This window comes from Sylvia atricapilla, chromosome 2, assembly GCF_009819655.1.
Source record: "Sylvia atricapilla isolate bSylAtr1 chromosome 2, bSylAtr1.pri, whole genome shotgun sequence".
In the NCBI taxonomy this organism is placed as follows: domain Eukaryota; kingdom Metazoa; phylum Chordata; class Aves; order Passeriformes; family Sylviidae; genus Sylvia; species Sylvia atricapilla.
This window is the reverse complement of record NC_089141.1, coordinates 99,058,524-99,083,199: the sequence shown is the minus strand read 5'-3', so window position 1 is coordinate 99,083,199 and position 24,676 is coordinate 99,058,524. Positions and strand designations below refer to the sequence as shown.

The 24,676-nt window shown below is 39.7% G+C and overlaps 1 protein-coding gene across 3 annotated transcripts in view; it reads right to left on the bottom strand.

Annotated features, from left to right (window-relative positions):
* REPS2 (RALBP1 associated Eps domain containing 2) overlaps window positions 1-24,676 on the bottom strand; it is a 96,596-nt gene that overhangs the window by 11,548 nt on the left and 60,372 nt on the right. For all 3 annotated transcript variants that reach the window (XM_066313925.1, XM_066313923.1, XM_066313924.1), the window contains exons 12-14: window positions 24,554-24,596; window positions 21,521-21,657; window positions 10,309-10,373 (exon numbers count right to left, since the gene is read on the bottom strand). In XM_066313925.1, the coding sequence (XP_066170022.1) occupies window positions 10,309-10,373; window positions 21,521-21,657; window positions 24,554-24,596 (245 nt within the window). The remainder of the gene's footprint in view (window positions 1-10,308; window positions 10,374-21,520; window positions 21,658-24,553; window positions 24,597-24,676) is intronic.

Genomic DNA, 24,676 nt, shown 5'->3' with positions numbered 1-24,676 from the left:
CAGGAGCAGGAGGTTGAGGCCACTTGGCACTGACAGCCTCTTCTCCTCTTTCCCAGCTTCTGCCAAGCTGGAGCCAGGCTGGCAATGCCCCAGGCAGCAGGGGCAACCTGCCATCCTGCTCCCTCCTCAAATGGGGCTCGTTTCCACACAGGTGAAAGTCTGTGTTTAAAAGCAAGCCCAAGGCAAACCTCAAACTTTTAAGGGGCCAGGATTTTAGCCATAATAACAATTTCTTGCACACCAAAAACCTAACTCACTGTCGCCAAGAGGTTTCTGCATAGGCCCGCCAAGCTTTGTAGCAGTCACAAGTTTCCAAGTGCTTAACTGTAAGTTAAATAAAAACAACAGAAACTACTGAATTTGGTATATTTCAAAAGGAGGAACTTTTCCATACCATTTGTATTTTTTCCATAACAGACACAATAAGAGCTGTACAGAAAGGTGCAGGGGAAATGTGGTTCTGTGGTAGTGCTCTCCTCCAACAATACAGCACCAAATATGTGCACAGAGGAGGAAGTTTTGATTTTTTTTTTTTTTTTTTTTTTTTTTTTTAAATGCATGTGAAATTCCTCAGGAGAGAGAGAAGAGGGAGACTGACAAGATTTCTCTCCCACCCTTTTTTAAGTGTGCTACATCTGTAGTGTTACCTGATAGTCAAAAAACCCTCATAGAGCCCCTCACACTGTAATATTTTCAGTATTTGAATATGAATATCTTATTTTTTAAAAATTTTCATAACTATTGGATGCTCACATTTGAATTTTGAAAAGCTTTTTATATACTGAAGGGCTTCCTCTGTAAATGTAGATTTCTGGTCAAATAGAGTAAAATGGAGAAAAGCAATTTTTTTGTGTGTCTATAAAAATCAAAGACCTTTAAAAGTCTATTGAATGCAACAGACTATTTCTTTATCAGCAAGCTGAATAGCTTATAACCTCCCTGATTTCCACAACCGCTTTTCATATATTTGAGAGAAATGAAGGCTGTAAGCACTGCTAACAGTAGCCTGGCAAAGTCCACAAGGGTTTCATGAATGATTTGGGGATGGCAAAGCTCAAATAATGAACAGAACCACACAGTAAGTTCGGGCCACATCGATTTGACAATCCATTCATTCATTTATTTAGGGACAGCAAGAGTAAACCCAGCCCTTCAGAGAGACATGCAATACACATACTATAAAGTCCTCATGGCACAGCTTTGCTGCACAACACAGAACAGTGCCAGGGTACAGGAAAGACAGCTTTTAATGACCTTTTAGTGACAGGGAGCACTTGATACCTGCCTTAACCTCACCAGGCAGGCAGTTTCTTGTGCTCAAATTCTTGCTGGAGTCTACACTAAGCCTTGCATCAAAAGCAAGAGTATATTAATTTATTCCACAGAATGGACAGCGGGGAAAAAACCCCAACCAACTCCACGTTATTTATGTATGGATAAAAAAATACAGCTTTTGAAGAACCAGTATGTTCAAACAGTGTAAAAGTAACTGAACAGATTGGTATTCTACGATGTCAGTTTCAAATAATAAGAAAAATTGGAATCACAGTCAGATAAGGTCTAGAGAGGAAAGAAAAATTTAAAAAAAAACCCAGAACCCAGACTTTTGCAGAACCACCCTCTCTTTTTTCCTTTTTGTTTTATTTTTTTAATGGTCTCATTGCAGGAGAATACTGTTTTAAACCAAAAAGAACTGAAAAGGGAAAGAAAGGGTAAACCTTGTGTTCTAGTGAAAGCAAATACAAATCTCAGTGAAAATGTCCAAAAGGGTAAGATTTCAAAATGTGTGAGAGGCAGACACTTTTTGTGAGCTGAGTGCTGTGATGTGTCTGTCAGGGACAGCCTGCAGCCCATGCTCAGGGCTGTGGTACTTGCTGTGTGCCTGGGTCACTGGGCTGGCCACATCTCCCTTGCTGCCAGGACATAAGGATGGCAAAGTTCAGCAGCCAGCAGTGCAGGGGCTGGTAAAAATAAAGAAATAGCTGCATCTGACCAAAAAAACATCAAAAACCCTACCTTCTCACCCTCCCCCAAAAAACTCAATCCTGCTCCCAAAGAGGAAAAAAAAAAAAAAAAAAAAAAAAAAAACCACCACAAAAAACCCCCCCACAACAACAACAAAAAATCCCCCTAAAAACCCAACAAACCTCCCCCAGTTCGGGCGATGCAGCTCCTGCATAAGGAATAAACCCAAGTGACTGCCGTGTCCCTAAACTGCCACCTAGTGGCACGTGGGACAGGCCACTTCCCAGCGCTTGGCACACATCATGCACCACTGCAAAGGTTTGCTGCTGCAGCCAACCCAACAAAGTCCTCTCTGAGAGGCTTTATGAACACATCTGCAAGCTGATGCCTCCCCACATTGTCCCCACACAGATTTTAAAGGAAAAATAACTCCCGCTTTTAGCTTTGGCAGAAGGATTCTTTGCAGATTTCCTTCACTGATTTGGATGTGGGGCATTTGTAGCCTGCTGGCATTGAGCAGAGAGAGCCTGGCTCAACAGTACTCTGGTCATACAGTGGAGTACAAGAAAAAGGAGATCTTTCAGGAGCAGCTGAGATGAATTCCCTTTAGTTCTTCATCATTTTGATACCATGTTAACATAGTCTGCCCACAACTCAATCAAAAACATGGCAATAAACTACCTCCCTCCAATCAGAAGTGTCCTAAAATTTTCACACATCTTGGCACAATTATTTTCGGGTTTATTCTTCACCGTTGGTTTATTAATTATAAATGATGCAATATGGTCTTCCAAAGGAAACTCCATTTACAGAAGTGTAAAAGTGCTTCGATGGAGGTGTCTCATCCTCAGAAAGCAGTAAACTACTGACACTGGGAATGCTGCTGTGCATGGCTGGGAACACATAGAGGGTTACAGGAGATGGGCAAAGAATACCCTGGTCATCTGCACTGCTTATAGTGCACTGAAGAGTCTGCCTATGACCAGGCCTATGGGTATCTTGATTTTGGGAAGCAGGGTAAGTGACCTCAGAAAAGAGCAAGAGAGTGTTCTATTCCAAATCTCCTGAAGAGATTCTCTTTGCAGAGACCAGTCCAGTTATATTAGCAGACTGTGTCTCCTGTCTCCTTAGCACAATCTTGACTTTTTCAGCAGTAGCCATACCCTTCCTGTTTTTCCAGGCAGAAGGTAGAAATGGCCAACAAAGTTTTTGTGCAATGGCCACAGACAGAGCCCAACCTGCAGCCTACGGCCAACACTGAGCATTAGGACAAACAATTCCTCATCATTAAGGACAGTATTAAGAGTTGCAAATGCTCATTATTTCATCACATGATCCCTGACCAGCCATTGATAATCTCCTCACTGCTCCATGTGACAATACTTTACAGTACCTTTCTACAAGAATACCTAACACTCACTTAAGCACTGAGTGCTTCAAAAGCCTCAGATGAAAAATTTTCCTAACTGTAAGACAACACAGTATCTTAACAACTGGTTCTTCACTTGCATTTCCAGTTCTTTTGCAGTTCTGGATTATATGTAGATTTCACACTCACTTTTCAAGATAATCCGTAACTGATCTTCCAGAACAGGAGATCTACACCAAGCTTTCCTATTTCTGTTACCTGATAGCCTTTTTGCAAGAGGTGAAGTATATATATTCAATCATTCCCACAATTCAATTTTTCCCACACTTATGCTCCAGGCTAACTTTACATATGGAGATAGTCCCATTGTAGTCACTGGTGCTACTCACAGAAATGAAATTATCTTTGTGCATTCACTGGAGTAGCCCATAATCATTACCTATATAGTGCCACTGCTTACCTTTGCAAAAAAAAAAAATTGAGAACAGCTTATCTGTAGGAAAAAGTAGGATACTAAATATGCTTAACACTCTGCAAGTGCCCATTGCAATCTTCTATCATCTCTGCATAAGTTCATTTAAGAGGTGTTTTGCTCCTTTCTAAACACTCGTATTTTTGTGCTTAAAGCCAATTTCTGGGAAGTCAAGACATCTCAATTCTGAGTCTCCTGCATCCCACACTGAATCATCAATTCTTTTTATTGCTTATTACAGAAACTGAAAATGGTAAGACAGAAAGAAAACCCCACAGGGATGCAAATGCAACAAACTGCCAGGGTCTTAGTGTGCTGCTTGCCTTCTCAGCACTGTGCAGCCCTAAAGTTTTTATAAGCTTTTTCTTTCTCTGAGCTATCTGAGGGCTGATGATAAGGTTGAGGAGAAAGGCAGTAAATACAAACAAATTGCTGCAATGTTCAGCTCATTCACAAGAAAAGAATAGGATCCAGATGGAAGCATTAATAATCAGTTTTAATACTTCAACTTCCACAAAACCAGATTAACGTAAGCTAGAAAGGCACATGTGCATTCCACTAGAGATACAGGCATTGGGTTCTTAGCTTCTTTTTTCGTTGTTATGGTAAATGTGAAACCAAATTAAAAAATTGTTACAACACATTTTAATTAAGATACTCACCTTCTTCCACTCTCCCAGAAACCTCTTTAGAAAGGATTTTACAGCTTCCATCAACTACTCCTCAAATTCAATTTTAACTGTGCTACTTTCCACCACTTCTTAAATCGCAATTTATTTTGTCTGGCTGTCTTAGATTTAATATATAATTTTCATGAGAGGAAGATAATCCACTTGTATTATATTAAAGTGGCAGATGGCAAAATCTTTCATGTTACAGAAGACTTTCAGTTTCATTACTGTTACATGCTTCTTCAGTACCTATTGCACAGCTTATACAACATATGTTATTCTGCAGCCAAAACCATGGAGATTATCCAAAAAAACCCCAACCCTTCTTTGCACAGTTGTAAATGCAAGCTAAAATTTTTTTTTTTCATTTAATATAAAATAGTTATTTTGAAGAGTACCATCATGTGTAAAATTGCATGGTGCCAAAAGCAAAATCTTCACTTTTTTGCGAGGGCAATTCTTATTTATGTAACAGGAAAGTTCCTTCCTGCAAAATTCAAGGTGTCCTGCCAGCACTTGAAATTCCTCATGTAATTTTACAGAATAAAGGAATGCCTGAGTATTTTCTCCAAACAACCTTGTAACCAAGTCTGGCCTCGTCCTCCATGTATCTCTGCTTTAGCCAAAGATGTTGGTGTGGGGGGATGCCTGGACCACCTCCCAGCACGGAGCCTGCACGTGGCCATCCTGCCCTGGAGGCCCAGAGGTCTCAGCAGGACAGATGGGAGTCCTTCTCCACCTCCTGGCCTCAGCATGGGCACGTGTAATTGATGGTTAAAAATCCAGCCTGAGCCACATTTGTGGCTCTCCACGGATTCGGCAGGAGGTGGAGGTATGTCAGTAGAGACAACTTCTTGAAATGGATCCCAGTTTTCGCTTGCAATTCTGGATGATGAATGGCCAAAAAGCTTCAAGGAGTTCTGAAGTATCAAGTAACGTTTGGAGAGCACAACATTCAATACATTAAAAAGAATAATATTTTTGCTTTCCAGCACCACCAGGGGTTGTGACTGGGCAGGGTGACCCACCCATCACCCCTCACAGCGCTTCACTTCCAGGATTTCACCAAACCAATAACGTCTCATGGTAACAATGGCCTCCAAACCGACAGCCGAATTCCGAGCTCATATAACACAGTGAGATTCTAATCTTCAGAGCTGCACTGTACTCAGGGTACTTCAATTTGATAATGTTAACAGCTGCCTACCTACTCTACTTCACTTGAATGCTTTGCCTTCACCCATAATTTTTGGCAGTGCCTGCCAAAACTGCCAGCATGGAATCAGTGGGAAAAACACATCACAAGGTCTCCAGAAATAAAAGTGCAGAACAAACCAGTGTGAATTTACAAAACTAACAGGCTTGAAATTGTGACTCTGGGAAAAGAGACCAGGAACATCAGTTTTTTTAGCCAAGATACACGGAGTTTTCTTCCAGTCCCACTGTTTTCAAATTCCCTCATACAGCACAGGCAGGATTGAAGATATGCCTTCATTCCTGGACAGGAAGGTATAAATAGAGTAAATTGAAATAGAGTAATTTAAATACAGAAATGTTGATCTAATTGGGCAACATTTCAGATACTTAGCTGATGTTGGATAAAATCCTAAAGTTATATTTACTTTTCAGTGTTCATCCATAATTCCTATTAACATAAATATGTTACTAAATCTCCCAGAGAAAGCAGCTGTGGTAAATTACTTCTGTAGGCTTAAAAGCCAACAGTAATAAAGTATTATTTTGTTTTCCATTTAAAAAATAACAACAGGAGCTTATATGAAATGTGCATACATATTTGGCTCCAACAAAATGTTATTCATGAACACCCAAAGTTCTTTTCTAGCTAAAATCTGTGTCACTGCAAATCAACTGCACAGCTACTGCTTTCCTATCATGATTCTTGCACCTCCATGTTACACAAATTTTCTCTGTACAGCCCTGGATCTGCACAAAATTTTTGGGGCCCTCTTTATGCCATTTCTCCTTGATGATTTAAGTTTGGCCCTACAAGCCCAGAAAGAAATCATAGTAGGTATCTCCAAAAGCTACAGGTTATCTATTCTGTATACTACAGCATGCTGTGGAAAATAAGCAGAGGTAAGGCACTGCCAGTATCCAAAGTCTCCAACAGCTTGTAGAATATTAAATATTTATGGTGAAAAGTGTTGGGAAACTGATATGGATAAAATTATCCTTAAATCCAAGAAGCTACTGCAGACTTGCTAAATGTGAGATGTGCTACTAGAGATCACAGAAGGTGTCAGTGAAGTTACACACAGGCTTATGCACAAAAGGAAAACACTTCAAAATAACATACTCCAAAAAAACTCCTCTTGTCTATGTGTAAGTGCTTTTCCATATATAATATTACCAAGAATTCTTTACAGAATTGAGGTAAAACTTGAATGATTCTTTTTAATAGGAAAGCAATATGAATTGATGAATCTAATAAAAGAGTTCACTCCGCAATTCACAATGTCTTACTGCAAACATGAATTCAAAATAGCTTGGAGTGTAGAGGTATGGGCTGGAATTTGGGTTAAAAGATCATTAACTGAAGATAATGATGTATCCACACTATTTAAACTGGCCTTTTGTCCACCTTTATTTATTCAGGTTACTTACAGTCATCACAGGGACCTCAGATAAAAGTATCACTGCATCAGAGGAGCGTCTGGTGAAAGTTCTGAAGAAACTTTAAGTACAGCTTATGAACTGATACAAAGTCAATAAAATGCTGACTTTGGCAATGGAGACACATTCTGAGAAGGAACTACCATAACCTTTTAGAGGCCATCAAGAAAAGAGAAACACAGAGCTAAACCCACCAGCTCAAAAAGCTGTCGTAGAAGTAAAAAGAGATGCAGTCACTACCTGTGAAGGTGTCTGCCCAGCAGAAGTGTGGAACAGCATGGGCTGGCAGCAGCAAGCTGAGCAGAGAACACCCTGCTGCTATTTGCCATAAACTGGCCAGGTCCTCACAGCATTCTGAGACTCAAGCCTGCCACAGTAAGCCTGTACATCCCCTGAGCTGTGAAGTCAAGGCCACAACAGTATCACCTTGTGCACTGCTCACCCAGTGATACAGTCCTTGTCCCTCGTGATTGACCTGCCTGGACTATGGAAGCAGAGTTGGATGTGGACATAATTTAGGAAGTTTGTGATATGAGTAGAGATGTTTGACACACTCTGAATAACCAGTGATTCAGTAACTCACCAAGGCTTATTACCTTGCAGGTTCTGACATGAAAAATAATGTTTTCCTAAAGGCTGAAATAAATTCTACTAAAAAGCACTGAAACACAGGACCAAAGTGAAGGTGCCATTTCTATATTCTACTCTATATTCTGCTTTCTATATTCTGGACTTCTGATCCACTGATATGTAACACCTATCCCTGAGTACCTCTCTTTTATGCAGTTTGGTCTTTACATCCCATGAGCCCCCTTTAATCTCACTCCAAAGAGCCAACAGGTTCAAATTTGCTTCTCAGTCACCCATAGAAAACCATAGTCCTCAGAAAGAAATTATTTCCCTCTCCTCCTCCATTAACTGATTTCCAAAACTGAGCCAAAATAATCATATCATGAGCATACTTATAAGGTGTACAGCCACCTGAAATATATAGGGTTTGCTTCACTTCCAAGTTACATTTGTCATGAATAGTGCTTAACTGCAGGAATATAGCAAAATGACACTAAAGAATGATTTTCAAGAACATTGTTGAAAAATAATTTTAAACAGAAATTTAAGGAGAGTTTGGTAAATCTTGAAACAAGAAAAAAGCTGAATATGCAATTTCAGCCTTATGGCTTTTCTTCAAGTCTTGATCCTGCCTCAGCTTTGAAAGCAGATCCCTTCCTCCAGCTTCTCTGTGCTCTTTAAATCAAGGGCCCCACTGGACTACTGTAATCCATACTGTAATACTGTAATATGCTCACTATTGCTTACATGCTATTTGCAAAGGTCAGCTCAGCTGAATTATGACCCCATCACACATACTTGCCTACTGTCTGTTGCCTTTATCATACAAAGGCATGCTTGGAGAAAAAATAAACAATGTGATGAGCATAAAGTTTAGTATGTTTTCAGGAACTGGTTTTGGATACAGTTTTGGAAGACATGAGTACAATAGCATTTTGATATTTGATTCAGTATCTTTAAATATAATCAGAAATAAATTAAGTAAATGCAAGTGATCATGTTAGCAAAGCACCAGCTGTATATTCATTACTGAGCAGACAGAGAAACCACTCTTCTTCCTTTTAGAAACTAGACCTTTGTAATGGAGAGGACTGGATCAAAAATTTTACATGAGAATCTTCTCATGTTTATCATTTTAGAAAGGTCCTGCATGTCCCAATGTAAGATGAGCACTTGGTTCAGTATTTGGTAAGGAAGCTGGAGGACATGCATAAACTAAGTTGTCACTCCCCTGCTAAGGAAACACAATCTGATCACAGGACAAGAGAATAGACAATTAGCAGAACCTTGCTTAAAACCAATGGTTTTGTTCCCTGAGAGCAGGATTTATTGTAGTTAGTGCTTCACCCTATGGCAGCAAGAGTGTTTGCACTGCACAAAGCCAGCGCTGTGGGAAGCTGGAGCAGTGGCAGGAGGGCTGGAGAAGGTTGAAGCAGTAGCTGCTGCAGGCACATGAGTGGGAGGTAGGGAGCTGTGCTGTGGGATCTGGGATTGGGAGGTAGGGAGCTGTGCTGTGGGATCTGGGGAAGCCAGAGGGAAATGCTGCTCTCCGGGGAGTGTCAGACAAAGCAGGAATGTGATGGGGGCACTAAGGGGTGTGTGCTGTTAGCAGCATGGCTAATGCCACCCTGACTGAGGAAACATGCAAGCTCAAACCAGAGTGTACTACAGTCCTCAAGCCAGAAACTGCACTGAGTGCTAGCAAGGGATGGAGAGAAAAAGAGCACAACAAGCTGCTGATGGAGCTGCATGTGGCAACAAGCCTCTAATCATTTCTATCATAAGCACTCTGCAGTAAGAGGTGTTCAACAGCACACTCTTAAGAGTAGATCCAAAGTTCAAGTGATGATCATTCTGGCCTAAGGAAGCTATCTCACCAGCTTTTTGTATGTAAGGATTGTCAGCACCCCTGTGAATTTGTTTCCTATCATACACTTCATCTAAAGGAGTAATATATGCAGCACATAGCTGCCTAAGACTTAACACAGCCAAAAACATAGAAAAAGATTATGATCCTCCATCATTTCCTGAAGGGTAAAGAGTTATCTTGATGCAGACATGCAAGGTTTTATCAATTTACATTGTGCTGTAGTTATGTCATGCTCTAAAAAACAAAACCCCAAAACGCAGCCAAAATGCAAAATAAAAGCACACTACTAATGGTTTGAAACGTAACAACATAACTGACATTGCATTCGCTTTCTTTCAGCAATATTTTTTTTTAAGTCCATGGGTACAACACACACTTCCATGCGATGGCTCCCTTAGCAGATGCCCTCCACACTTTTGAAACTCAAGAAGCAAATAGCAGTAGCAGGTATCAAGCCCATGCTCTCAGGCATAAAACTCGTTTTAGTAGACTAACTTTGCTAGCCTTTTATTTACAGTTAGGTCTAGTGGGTGCATGTCAGCTCCACTGTGAAGAGGTTTAATTAGTCTGTAATTAGACACTGCAACACACCAGATAGACAGACACAGGAAGGAGGACATGGAAATGCAAACTACAGATTTTCATTATCTTGGAAGCAAGAACAACTGCTGTGTCCAAGCCAGCTTGTGCTAACCACTGTGCAGGTAACATAAATAAACGAATATCACACAGCAAAGAACTAAAGCTTTGTCCATACCTGAGACACAGAAGGTCGAGGGGGAAGTGCAGGTGGTGGTGGGGGCAGCCAGCCAGACCTCACAGCTGAACAGTGGGGAAAAAAAGAAAATGATGATGATAAAAAACCCCAACCAAAGCAAAACCACTGTAATTTAATTCCAAATAAACCCAGAATTAATTCCCAGGATAAGTGGAAATTCCTCCTAGTGAGAGACAGTATTCAAGATTTAGTAAAAAAACCCAAACTCGATCTTTACTGAGCAAAAGCTTGCTTGAAATAACTTCATGAGTAGTGAATGAGTACAATTTAATTGTTGCCAATCCCCGAATTTTATGATAAAAAGCAGAGAAAGAAGCCACTCAGCCACAAAACCTGTAGGTAAAGCATCCAATTCCAGTTAAACAAACCCAGAAAGAGGGTCCAATTGTTCTTCGGACTTTGCTCCTTGCAATAAAAATACTGCCCTTCTTGAAAGTGACACTTTAGTACTCAATGTAGACACTAGCATTCTGAATAAAACACTCTGTGATGGAGTATAGCCTTAAAAAGAAAACATCTGTCATGGAATTAATAGCACTAAAGTCTGAATGAACCAAAAAGAAATCCATTTCTTTGGTTTTATATTTTGTATTTGCACACTATTACTCAGTGGAGGAATTTCAGAGGGAGAAGGAAGACAAATCCTAATAGTTCAAGCCCCTAAAAGACAATACAATGTCAGCTTTGAGTTTGAGCCAGCAAAAAGGGAGGGCAACAATCATGTAGGCGCAACACTGTAATTTTGACTTTTCTTAAAATACCTAAAACCCATTTGAGACAAAACTACAGGATGGATGACAGTTTTCAAAGGCAGCCATGAGGACACAGAGAAAGAAAGAACCCTCCCAAAGCTCCTGCTGAATGCTCAGCACTTGCTCTGGCAGACACCAGACAGTCCATCTTGCACTGGGGTACTTTTGTGTAACAAAAACTCCCCAGCAGTATTAAACCTAGAAATGCTCTTTACCACAATAATGCTAAGCAATCAATTACATTTATACACTTTCTATTTCCATTCGTATTTTAAAAAGATCACAAAGACCATTAAGGGCCATATCATAGCTTAGCCATTTATATATTTTATATACCAAGCCTAAAAATGTCTACATGGCTGAAAATAAGACAAAAAAAAAACAACAAAAAAAACAACCAAAAAAAACCAAACTAACCATTACAGATAATTGTGACATGAGAATAAAACTGTGTGTGAAAACACTGAGAAAAGTCATATTTACTATTTACAACTCCAAAGAGACTTATAATACAGTGGCGGGTTTTTTCCGTTTTCTGTTTCATCATCTCTTGTATCTTATAAAATGAAGCCTAATAAAGCACACAATACCAAAGAGAGAGTTAAAACATCTAAACCAGAACTGAAGTTATGCCAGAGAGCCACTAACACACCTACATGTGTAAGAGAGATGTGAAAAAACAGTCACCAGGATTCTTTCTCTTGCATTTAATTAGTTCTGTTTATAAGACCATTGCAATAACAGCATGATGTGGTCACTAAATTCTCCATTTCTCCCGTGCAGCTGATCTTTAGAAAGGAAGAAACCTTCCTTTCCCTTAATCTGAACTTCAGGTTATTACTTCATTTATCTGGACACTGGCAGTGGCTTTGGCATTTACAGCTTGTGACAATATTTGAAAACAACACCTAGCTCAGACACCACATGCTGGAAAAGCATCTCCCGAAGCCATTGGACATACTGTGAAAAACTCTGAGTCTCTTGGGATTTGGCCCACAAAATTCCAAAGGCAAAAGTAATTGTTACAAGAAATAGTCCAATAAAAAAAAACACATCACCACACAAAAATCCCACCACATAAACCCCCTCCTTTTTCAGCTTTCAAAATGCAACATATATGAATCTAGCACTAAAGAAGTTAGATGCTTACAACACGTGCATCTGACCCAGTTTCCTCTTTTTAATCCTAAAAATTCTAACTTAAGCTACTCATGAAATATTCATAGAATTCCTGCTGTTGCAGAAGATCTTTGGCCTGTTGTTAGAAGGAAATCATGCTTATGTGAGCACAATTACTAATGAAAGTTAGCTGACTTTGGAGGACTCGTAACAACTTACAAAAAATCCCCCAGGCTTCAGCCTTCTCTGGTGTCACTACCCTAAAAGAGGACAGTATGAACAGACACTCATAGGTTTCCACGTGCTTTGGCAGCTGCTCCAAACATCCAGCTATTCCAGAATACTCTCTTTCTTGGGAGAGTGCCCTGCACAGATCTGCTCTTTCTGTGATGGCAACACCACTCAGCTCAGAGCAATCACAAATACAGGGAAAGTCTGTTTCCAAAATAAAAGCTAGTAGCCTGGGGCCAAGCAGCAAACAGACAAATGTCCTCCTTCCAGGTGCACACCTCAGAGCTTGGAGAAGCTGATGTCCCTGATCTTTGAAAACAAGTCTTCACCCTGTGCAGAAGCTCAGGGAGCTGAAGGGGCCTTGCACAGCTCCCCTTGCAATTGAACAACTTGCTGGCATTCAAATTGGGCTGAGCCACAGAATCATGGAATAGTCTGAGCTGGATGGGACCTTAAAGAGCAGCTCAATCCAACCTCCCTGTCACAGGCAGAGACATTTTTCCCTAGACCAGCCTGCTCAAAGCCCCATCATCTAAGGCAAATCCCACAGAGAGCACTGTGGAAAGCCCATACAGGTACCAGCAAAATAGATTTAAGTATCCATATCACATGTATTTCTGCAAATGACAGCATTTTCATGCACTAGTTACTCCCACAACGATAGTGTTTTCAGTTCAAAAATAATGGCTCTTTACTTAGCATGTTTACACTTTAAGACGGATTATCTGCATGGAAACCTTCCAAGACCATTTTTCTGCCCTATTCTGGCAAGCACAAAGGTCTGATAAGTACTAACATGACACCACACAAGATTAAAAAATGGGTTTTCCAATCTGAAGGTAGATTAGTATTTTAAAACAAACAGCAGGCTGCAATTGTATACTCTGAGAACTGGTCATGCCATCTTATCTGACCACTCTGCCTCCAGCCTCCCTAGCAGACAACAACACTCAGCACTTAATCATTATTTGTGGCAGTGAAAAATAACAATCCTAGGAACCACTCAGCTCCTTTACTTATTTGATGTAGGAAGAGAAGATGAAGGAAAAACAGAAGTTACAACAGCCCACACAAACCTATGGAAGCACGTCTTTAAGTCACCAGACACAGCTGCAGTAGAGAATCCCAAAACTAGGATGAACCAGTCTGAGCCCATGGGATCCTTTAGAGCAATATAAGAGCAAGGGGCTGAACTTCTCTTACCCAATGACAGTCACTTGTGCTCTTGGTTTTCAGTATTGAAGAAAATGCTGCCATCATACACTGAGCTTTCAGATGCCTGCTATTTTTGAAAATTAATACTGGAACAGCAGCATATAAAAAACATTTCCTAATAATATTTCCATGTCAGGTATTTAATATTAATTCCCTACATGTGGATGACATCTTGGTTTTAGATGCCTATCACCTTAGCTTGAATATCACCTCAGACAAGTTAAACTTTGGGTGGAAAAAATGTACACCCTCATTCCCATCTGAATGGAATACAGATGTTAGCGATTCCCTGAAAGAAGGGAAGGGTGCTTTTCCTGGATCAAGGGCCATTTTGTACCCTGCAGGCCAAACTGAACCTAGATCCTACCTACCCCAAGGAGACTGACCTCATCTCAAGTGAAAAGAGAGTCTGGCTGAGTATTTGGCATTTGTCAAGTGGATGCTACAGTACTGTTGGATCAAAGGTGAGGATGTTGCATGGTAGATTTCCATCAGTTTATGCTGCTTCAGAGTCCTGAGCTCCCAGATCAGGTTGAACAAAATACTCACCAATTAATTTTATCAGGAAGCAAAGGAAGTAAGATACTCCAATCAACTCAAAAAAGACAAGCTAACAGAATGAATTATTCTTCAGTTCTTCCAACTACCTAAGGCTTTGGTTCCTCAGGGAAGTCAGCATTTTCACCCTTCCACTCTGAAACTATTCTGAAGAGGTTTTTGAGATACTTTTCCTGCTTCTGTTGCCAAAGGCAGAGCACAGAAAAGTTCTGTGTCTAAGCTGGTTTCTGTTTACCGCCTTCTTACTAAATTTCTATTCTTGTTCAGCGAAATTAGCACTTGGTTATCCCTAACACTGACACCATTCTTTGCACAACTTCATTTATTTACATTCCTGACAGCAGCATTAGTAAGTGATTGTGAAATAACCATTTCTCAAGAGATCTGATTTATTAATTCTCACTACTATGTCTGGAAAAAAAAAAAAAACAAAAAAAAAAAACCAAAAAAAAAAAAGAAAAAAAACCTCAAAAAAAAAAACCACCAAAAAAGCTGTAAAGCTGTAGCCAGGAATATAAATTTAATAAATGATTCTAGTAAGGTAGTTGTGAAATACCACTGATCCAGGGATCTCTTTCAGTAATTCTTTCTAATGTCTCCTTGGAAAGTAATAGCATTGCAAAGAGAAAACCTGTTTTAGACTCCTGGCATTAACTTTGCTACCAGGTTTGTAGAAATGCTCTAGAAAGCACTGCCAGAATGATCTCTCTTCTCACAGTTAGTTTTGGGAACCTGCTCAACAGGCAGTTTCTTGTGTCACGGCAAATGATGCACACTCTGATGTTACAGACACACACTCTTCTTATAGGCCTGCTTCATGAGCTAACCATACAGAATGTGAGCTGTACCTTGAGTGAGTGGAAAAACATCCATGAACTTTCCAAGTAATTCGGAAGTGATACAGCCAGGCCTTAAGTAATTGATGTTTTTGCACTATGAACTCACAGGTGTGACCATTTAGGACACTGTGTGCTAATGTATCTGATGAGCTGCTTCCAAATCAAACAAGCAAAATGTCATTAGAGACTTTTTTATGATGTCTGTTTTTAATGTCCTATCCAGGAATCTTAGCATGTGTTAATAAATTCTGTAAACCAGATTTTTTAAAAACATCTATTTTCTCGTTTATGTCATGTGTCCAGATCTGTATTTTTACCTCCCTGTCCCTAATCTTCCTTAAACCATTTAATTTTCTGATTACTATTTTGTCTACACTTTCCTTTTCTGTGTGTTTCTACTTGAGGACTCCCTCCTCAAATATTTGCCTTTAAATAAAACTATCCAAGATTTTGTTGTCTCACTTCAAAACAACCTTTAGCTTCATTCTCCCACAGGGAGGCACAATCCTTCTACCTACCTCCCACAGATCCATGTTGCCCATGCTTCTCCCCTCTGGAGACCTGGGGGTGCTGCTGGAGGTCCCAGCCCTGGCCATCTGTGACCACTTCCAACATGGACACACTCAGAACAGGCACAGGGAGCCAGCAAGAGCAGGGAGCCACCACCCACCACCCCTCTGGTCCCTCCTGCGGCTCACACACTTCTTGGGGACATCTGCATCTCCAGGGTCTTCTCCACAAGGGAGGCAGCTTGACCCCTGCTCCACACCAGGCTCAGTAGATCCTGTCTTGTTTAACCTATAAAGCTGTTCTATGATGGATGAACGTTTTTTCACAGAACAGAGTAACCCCCATGGGATCATGGAAAAGGTCAGTGGGGCTGGTAGGGCTAGTCAAGAACATTTCAACCTTCACAACTTTCTGTAGAAGAGGTTTTGGACTAAAATTTAATTTTTAACAACCTGTAACAGGATGAAAATAGACTGCAAATCATTCCTCAATCCCTGAAAGAGTGAAGATTAGATAAATGGAAAAAATATATTTTTTTTAAAGTTCAATTTATTGAAACAAATTGAAAAAAAAGCAGCTACACTTGAAAGGCTAATAAGATTTACCCCAGTGAAGTACTGCCCAGACTCAGCTCTTAGAGATAGACACAAAAATCTAAAAATGCAAAAGTAAGTTACCCCATCAGATTCCTATCATGTAATAACTATTCAATCATTTATATTCTCACCATTTTCTCCATCTTATTTAACCTTACCTATGTTCTTGTCCAATTGGGCAAAGAAGTAAGTTACACAGTTGTAAGTACATAAATCCTTCATAAAAGATTCTAAAAGGCTGACAGGCACAAAACTCTTCCATTCATATCTGAAGGAAGATATGAGTATTTTATTCAGAGTAAGCTCAATTCAGTCATCAAATATAATCTGAAAGAGAACAGGACTAGAAAAAAACAACACATTCAGTACCAGATCAGGGGTTGAATCCCAGAAGAAAAAAAAATATTTTCTCATTCAAAAAAGTATTTTTGCAGCAATTAATTTAAAAATGTATTTCATAGCCAGAGAAAAATATGAATTGCAGCTAAATTTTGTGTTCTCTGTGCTCTATATATAAGACATTTTTAATTTAAATTTGTCACAACCCTAACCAGTCACTCGACCCTGCACTCTTCACTCAATGAAGCTTGCAATATTACAGCTCTTGTACCCTATGCAAACAATAATTTGTGAAATGGCATATTTAGTTAGAGTATTTGCCATTATCTCTTCTCTAAAATAAAGGTCCTTCACAAATTTCATCTTCCTAATTTAATGTTTAATGGTCTGATTAATAAACACAACATGCAAGACAGTACACTACTACAGCATGATCAAAATCCCAAGAAAGTAGCTGGATTTTACTTAATCAGGACTAATGTAAGAGCAATGAGAGGCAGGAGACCTGAAAATTAATTACTTAATTAAATTCAGCCTTAAAAAAAGAACATTACTATTCTAAGTTCCCCCTTGTCACTTTGGCTTTCAAATAAAATTTTAGTTAAGAAATCTGTACTTATGGTAATACAAAAACATAACTGCACTACCCATTAAAAGCTTGTCTTTAGCAACTACATCTTCCAGGCAGCCAACTTCAATGAACACAGACATTTCCTAGCAAACACAATTAAGCATAAAAGAATACAGAAGACAATACAGTAATCACATGCTTATCTAGGTTAAGTTTTGCAGGGTTTTTTTTGTATTCAGTTTCACAAAAGGGAAAGTCACTTGCATTTGGCTCACTAAGCTAAAAAGACAATCTAGCTAAAAAGATATTCCTGAAAACAACTGGGACAAAAGTATTATGGTTACTGTTTGGGCCTGTTTGTATCAAAACATCTATGACATCAGAGCAACAATCATTTTAATTCTCAAAATCCTCTTTCCTACACAGTTATGAACTGTTTCATTTAAAATGTAGATTTAAAACCATTCAGAAATACAAATTTGACTTAGGCAAATATAGAAAACTAAGATTATCTCAACATACATTTAACTATTCACCAATCTCCACACTTGGCAAACAAAACACACCAAACCTGTAAGCTCAAGGGAAGGATGTGCTAGTTGGACGAAATAATGGAAGTCTGATGAATTAAAGAAGTAATGAAAAGTCTTCTTTAAAGGTAAGCAAAAGAAGGTAAAATGTGATGGTGAACAGTCTTCCTTTAGCACTAATGAAAACGAGAGGGTGCAGAAAGACAATTGTACTGATTGAGTCTTAATTATACAAGTACCACTTCAAACTGCTTGGGAAACACATAAATGAACAGGAGTGATGTGGGGACACACTTCTATCACTGATGGGAATGCTGATGCACACCAGTAACATCTATTCCCTTGTCCCTTTCCTGTGAACATCAAATTAGAACAAACAGGATATTTTCCTTTCTGGAAGCCATCACTACTAGCCCAGCAATGCTAGGAACAGTTTACAAATTTGACTGTAGCCAGGGAAATACCATCTGCGACAGAAAATACTGCACTTGCAATAAAATGCTTGTTGTGTTTCCATCTGACCAAGTGTGGAACTTAACACCCCACTTTTTAAAAGGGAGAAACCCCCCAAAATTGTAGCCCCTTGTTGCTGGCTAGAACCAGAAGCAGAAAATCCATGTTACAGTGAGTGCATCCTTAGAAGCTTATGCAAAAAATGGTGCCTGCATCCCACATGTTCTTCACCACAGGGACAGCCACAGCAGGAGGTGAGTTTCAAAAGCAAATGACTGCTGAAAACCGCCGGTCAAAAATTCATTTGTAAATAGTTATACGGCTGTTTTGTTCAATCTGCTTCCAGGTAACACAAAACTACACTGTTTATGACAGCCTTGTAATTTCATCAAAGCAAATTCTCTTTTCTCAACAAGTATCCTTTGTTCAACAGAACTGTTAATTAAAAGTAGTTATGTCTTAGTTACTCAGAAATGAAACTAAATGGGAAATAAAATGTATTTCAGAGTGAACTGTATTAATCTAACATGACTCAGACTGCTGCCACTGCCCAGAAATATATTCTTTATCAGCTGTCATGGGCAGCAAACAAAATTGAACAAGACATCAGAAGACAATGGATGCATTTTCAGGTTTTAATACTAAAACTGAGACTTGCCCCAGCCCCAGAGTCGCCCCAAGGCAGACTCCAGCTTACTGCTGCAGTTGAGGCTAGAAGGTGGCTGGGGCTCTGCTGCAGCATCTCTGGGCTCTGAGCTGCCCCAATTTTGGCCCCCTCAATACTCAGGTCTTACTCTGGGAGCTCTTGGCCTGTATCTTACTAGAGACTGGGCTAGGGAAGAAATGAAGAATTAAACTAGGTCATGTAGGTATTTTAAATGACATTTTTGTTTCTGCTTAAAACCTGCTGTTGTCCTTCCAGGAATGCATAAACTCTAGCCAAGTTTTTCTTAACATGCACACAGGCCAAATGCCAGAGATTACATATTCAATAAAAAGAAATACATTGAGAATGTAGCAGCACAGGATTTTTCTCTGATGTTAACATAAAGACTACACAAATAAAAGCAAAAAATAGAAGAGATTTCTGTCTCTTAACAGAAATTCACTTGGATATTTCAGAAAGTGGTGCCTTTCAATACATTCTCATGTTTTTTTATGTCTGTCCTAGGTAACACTCATTGCAGCATCCCAGAAAAGTGCAGCTATGAAGTTTGAATGAAGGTCCCTTCTTCAAGTCCAGTTACCACCCAATTCAACAATTTTAAAGCACATTTCTATGTCTAATGCACTGCTGGACATCCCAGCCATCACAGGTAAGTATTCTGTGTATATACTGGCCAGGAGAAAGGCGTAATAAGATGATGACAAACACGATATAGCAGGATAAATGAATAACAAAAAAACAAACATAAAAAATTCCAGTGCCCACAACAGGGATTTCCCACAGTCTTTAACTGAATTTACTTGAAGTGAAGATATTTTTCTTTTTCTGCCCTTTAAGAAGGAAAGAAACAACAACAACAAAGCTTCAAAGCACACATGGTTTTAAAATTAAAGAAATGATACCTATAGATCAACATGACCTATGTGGAACTGAAAACAAAACTCAGTACTTTGTGGGTCTGGAAGCAGATTATCCACCAGTCTCACCAAACTAAAATTATTTCAGAATTAGAATTAGTTGGACAAAACCTAATGCACCAAAATAGGATTATTCTAGTCAGGCTGGATATACACAGAACCATGGAATATCCTGAGTTGGAAAAGACCCACAAGAATAATCAAATCCAATTCCTGGCCCTGCACAGGACACCCCAACAGTCATACCATGTGCCTGGGGGCATTGTCCAAATGCTTCCTGAACTCAGGAGGTTGATGCCATGATCACTTCCCTGGGGAGCCTGTTCCAGTGCCCAACCACCCTCAAGAGTGGAGAAGTTTTTCCTGATATCCAACCTAAACCTCTCCTGACAACTTCAGGCCATTCCCTTGGGTCCTGTCACTGGTCACCACAGAGCAGGGATCAGTGTCTGCCCCTCCTCTTCCCCCCACAAGGAAGTTGTAACTGTGATAATGTCTCCCCTCAGTCTCCTCCAGGCTGAACAGACCAAGTGCCCTCAGCTGCTCCTCACACCCTTCACCATCTTTGTTGCTCTCCTTTAGACACTCTCTAGTGGCTTAATGTCTTTTTTATATTGTGGTACCCAAAACTGCACACAGTTTGTTAACTTCCACAAAAGAAAGTGCTTTGACACTTTCAAAATGCATCATTGCAAAAGCAAGATGTTAATTTTCATTCACAGAACGACTTCTTTAAGAATTTACATTCTTCTTTCATTTGTGTTCCAAGTGAAATTTAAACCCAAGTTTATTTCCTTCCAGTTATACTTGTTATCTGGATTCCAAGAAGGATTTGCTGCAGTTGAAAATGTGCACTTGGCTCTGTTTTGGGTTTTATTTTGATGCATAACAAAATCAAAACTGGAGGCACCAGATCCCTCAACAGGATCAAAGATAAGGAATTATTCCTCTGTGTAAAGTGAAAAGAAAAAAAAATTTTATTCCTACTGAGTTTCAGGGATCAGCACACATAGCAGGACTCTTGAATTCTCTCTAGTGTTTGCACAAAAAAGTCCCATATAGCAAGAGGTAAAACTTGTTTCTACTCCAAGAACCACATTAGAGAGCCCAGTTAAACATTCCTTGACACAGCCAAACCTTGGCTTTCTTCTGAAGCATCAGCATGACCGTGTTTAAGCTGGTCCTTGAGTCAGATGATTGGTGTGCAGCACACAACCTCTGATCTGGTTCAAGGACACTGCTGGAGCACAGCCACTCCGAGTGACTGCTGCCCTGAACAAACAGCTCCTCTTCCCACTAGAAGGCAAGAGGCACACTCAAAGGGTAATGTGCTGAAAAGTCATTTTCTTTCGGTTCACCCCAGCTACTATTCCACAGTTTCTTTCCCTGCCCTCAACATGCACTGTGTCAAAAGAAATTACTCTTTTTTTTTTAACTCAGAGTGGCTTCTGATTGTTCTCACGCGTATGTTAGACTTTAACATCAAGAATGTTTGCTTTCTTTCTCCCAGTTTAAACATTAGGGGTTTTCTTCCTGCTTCTGAACTACAAAAAAATAAATAGTAATAAAAATCAGTTATACTGTAGTTACTGATGAGAGTTGTCTAAACAGCCAGACTACTTATAAACAGTCAGTGATGACAGACTACCATATGTTAAGCTTCCCATTACTGTGCCAGAAAACATTATATTCACCTTAATTATAGAAACAGTGATTTTTTTTTCCCCTCAGTGGTGATGCAACACAAGCAGAACTCCTGTTCTGCAGTGCATTTCTGTCTGCAGCAAAGGCCAGCATATGCACACATTGTCAAGCATTTCTGCAAACAGATAAAGCTGCCAAGCATGCAGCTAACCTGAATGGTCTCAGAAGGAGCAAAGAAAGCAAACTTTACCTTGTGTGTTTTGCTGAAATATTTTGTTCAGATCCAAAGAGGAAGCTCTGGAATGTGATTTTTGTGGCCTTGGAGGTGGAGTAGGAGGCTCTTCTCCCTTTTTCATGGCATCTTCTATTGATGTGCTAGAATAAGACCTAAGGAAAAACATGTTGGGGAAAAGCAGAAAGTATTTCATTTTAAAAATGAATTTTAAATAACTATAGAGAATAGTACCTAAAAAATACACTGGCCAGAAGTCAGATTGATGGTGGAAATTCCTTGCCCTAATGACTAAGAGTTCCCTCTTACAACAACAGATTTATTTGGCAACAGAAGGACCTAAGATGTGGAGAAAGGAACGAGTCATGCTTACAGGGCTAGCATTTTTTAAGGCTTTTTGTAAGACAGCTTGAGGCCTTCTTATGTAACTTTGCCAGCAGGATAATTGTAGCAACTATTTTGAATAAACCAAAGTAAAATTCCCCAAATAAACCCCTTGGAGTTTCTGTTGCCCTTTCCAGCTGCAAGGGTAGTGTTATACAGATATAGATTCAACCTACTTCTTGCAAGTTCACATTTTGTAAATCGTAATATTCTCATTAGTACAATAAACTTTTAACTATTAGAATAAGTTTTCCATAAAAAAGTCACCAAATTCCACAAAATCTGGAAAAACTGAATGGTTCCAAAGTGACTGCATCTGGTCAAATACCTGGCTCATAATCTCTTTCCAGGCCCTCCCACCAGCACATTAATCCCAATGTGGTGTGGTGCATTTGCTAAGAATTTTGATTTAGCCTAATACTGTCCAATTGTTTCAGCTGTTGTAGTTATCAGTTTAGAAAAACCAAGACCAAGACTCTATTCAAAATGAGCTCTGGCAACATGAGATGTTAGACTTACTGTTACACATTCTGCATGTCAGGGCAAGATCAAAAGCACATTTGAATAAAATAGAAATAACTCCCAGTAATGGCAGATGGACCTTTTCCACGCACCCCCCCCCCCAAACAGGTTCTTAATATCCAGTGCCAGCTGTCCAATTAAGAGCATATTGAGCAACATCCTATTACCCTCACTCTCCAGGTCCAAGTTTGTCCGTTTATGAGACACTTCACACAACCACTCACAAAAAGCTAATGCAGATTCTTTGTCTCCCTGCTTTACCTCATACAACTTCGTAAGACTTTCAGGTTTATCCACTCCATTATGAATTCCATATCAAATCAACTTTTTTTACTTCTTTAAATCCAACATTTTCATTCAAATCCCATTCAAGTCTTCTTTAGGGAGAAGTTCATCAGGATTTGGTATTCCGGATCCCCCAATTTCCTGACCTAGCTCCTCAACTTTTCTTCTACTCAGTCCTTCCTCTGCTTTTTCTAGAACTACTCTTCTTTTCTTTGTAAATAAACAAATTTCTAACCAAACTTATGTATCTCCCCAGCTGGGGTTATGTGTCATCATCACAGATTTAATAATACTATGCATATCATTTGGATTACAATGAGATGCAACATCCTGTTTCCAAGTCAATAAATCAGAGTTAGTAACCAGTACATGCACATAGATGGCTTTCCCAGCAGTCCCACAATTCTTCTAAAAGGAGCTGAATCACTGATTTACTCCACCCTCTTGTTCTGATTTTGCTAGAGGCAAGGCTTCCTGATTTCCTTAGTTTCCTAATAGGACTGTCAGAGTCCTCCTCACACTTTGAATCAGAATTTTCAGGACCTACCAACAATTCCACTTGTCCATTATCACCACCAAGTTTACCAGATTCACTTTTCCCACCACAAATTCTTTCACTGTTTTTGTTTTCTCAGTTACTGAATATATTCCAATCTGGTTTTGAAGTCCATTAATACGTTTTTTTTTTTTCCTAACATCCCAATCATTATTAAAAGAGAAAAATAAATCCCCTATGGTATTTCATCCCATTTCCAACAAGCACAACAGGTCTGAGTTCAGGGATGTGACCAAGCATCTTCAGTCTCAACTTCTGCATTGGAGCAATGACATACAATCAGATGTGAGACAGCCACATGTGACAGAGTAGTCACATTCAAGTGACTTTTCCTGAGCTTGTTTAAGCATTTGGTGTTCCATGTATTTGTGCACATTTTTTTGCACATTTGCAATTTAGTAACATAGCAAGAAAATCTAAAACTCTGCAGAAACTAAAAAGCTTTGGCTAGCAGTAGGAAAACAGCACACAAGGCTGTTCAGCCTTCCGAAAGGTAGGTCCTAAGAACAGATGATTTCAATCCTCAACCACCATGCTCATAGTTGATCCTCTCTCACTAGCAGGCTTTGACAAGTCTGTAAGCAGACAGCTTCTGATTATACTCTCATTACCCAAGCAAAAAAATCCCAATTAGAGTCCTCTAACTAGCACCATAAATGAAAAGTTAGAGGTGAATTAACAGTATGCCTATACACGAACCCAAGATGAAATCCATCTATACCAATATTTTCTGGCACAGGTTTCACTTTTCTTTCAAACATCCAAATTCAGCAGGTGTCACTTCTAGCACACAACAGTCCTGAGGTCCTTCCATCACACACCAACCAACCACAGCCAAGCGCATGGATGCCAACTAAAGGATTCACTCACCCACACCCAAGCGCTGAGCTACTACTGCTGTTCCTGCAGGAATGTGCAGTGTCCCCCTCCATTTGAAATCACTGCAGGTTGCAAGAGCACAGAATTGCTGAGGATGTTCCCTGCAATGGGGTGGTCCCAGCTGTCCTGCCACGACACCCCTGGGGCCGGGCTGGAGGCAGTCACCACCCCAACAAGGCAGCAGGGCTGGGAAGACAGGCAAAACTTCTAGCACCTTATGACCAGAGATCATGGGGCCCTAGCACAGTATTTATGTAGGGTCTATAGCTCACAGATTCCTCCTGGTAAATCTTTCTGACCTGAGCTGTACTTCCAGCATGACACAAATTTAAAAAAAAAAAAAAAAAATCCAACACCAATTCTGATGCCTTGTATCTAACACTGGAGAAACATGTCTTTTCCTGAAACAGGAATGAAAGCAGTACCTGGATCGTGGTCTGGCTCTGAGTGCATTAGGTTCTTGAGCAGCTGAAACAGAAAAGAAAAAAGAACTGCTAAAACATATTTTAAATAAATGTCTTTAGCTTCAGAATCAATGTCTCTTAAAC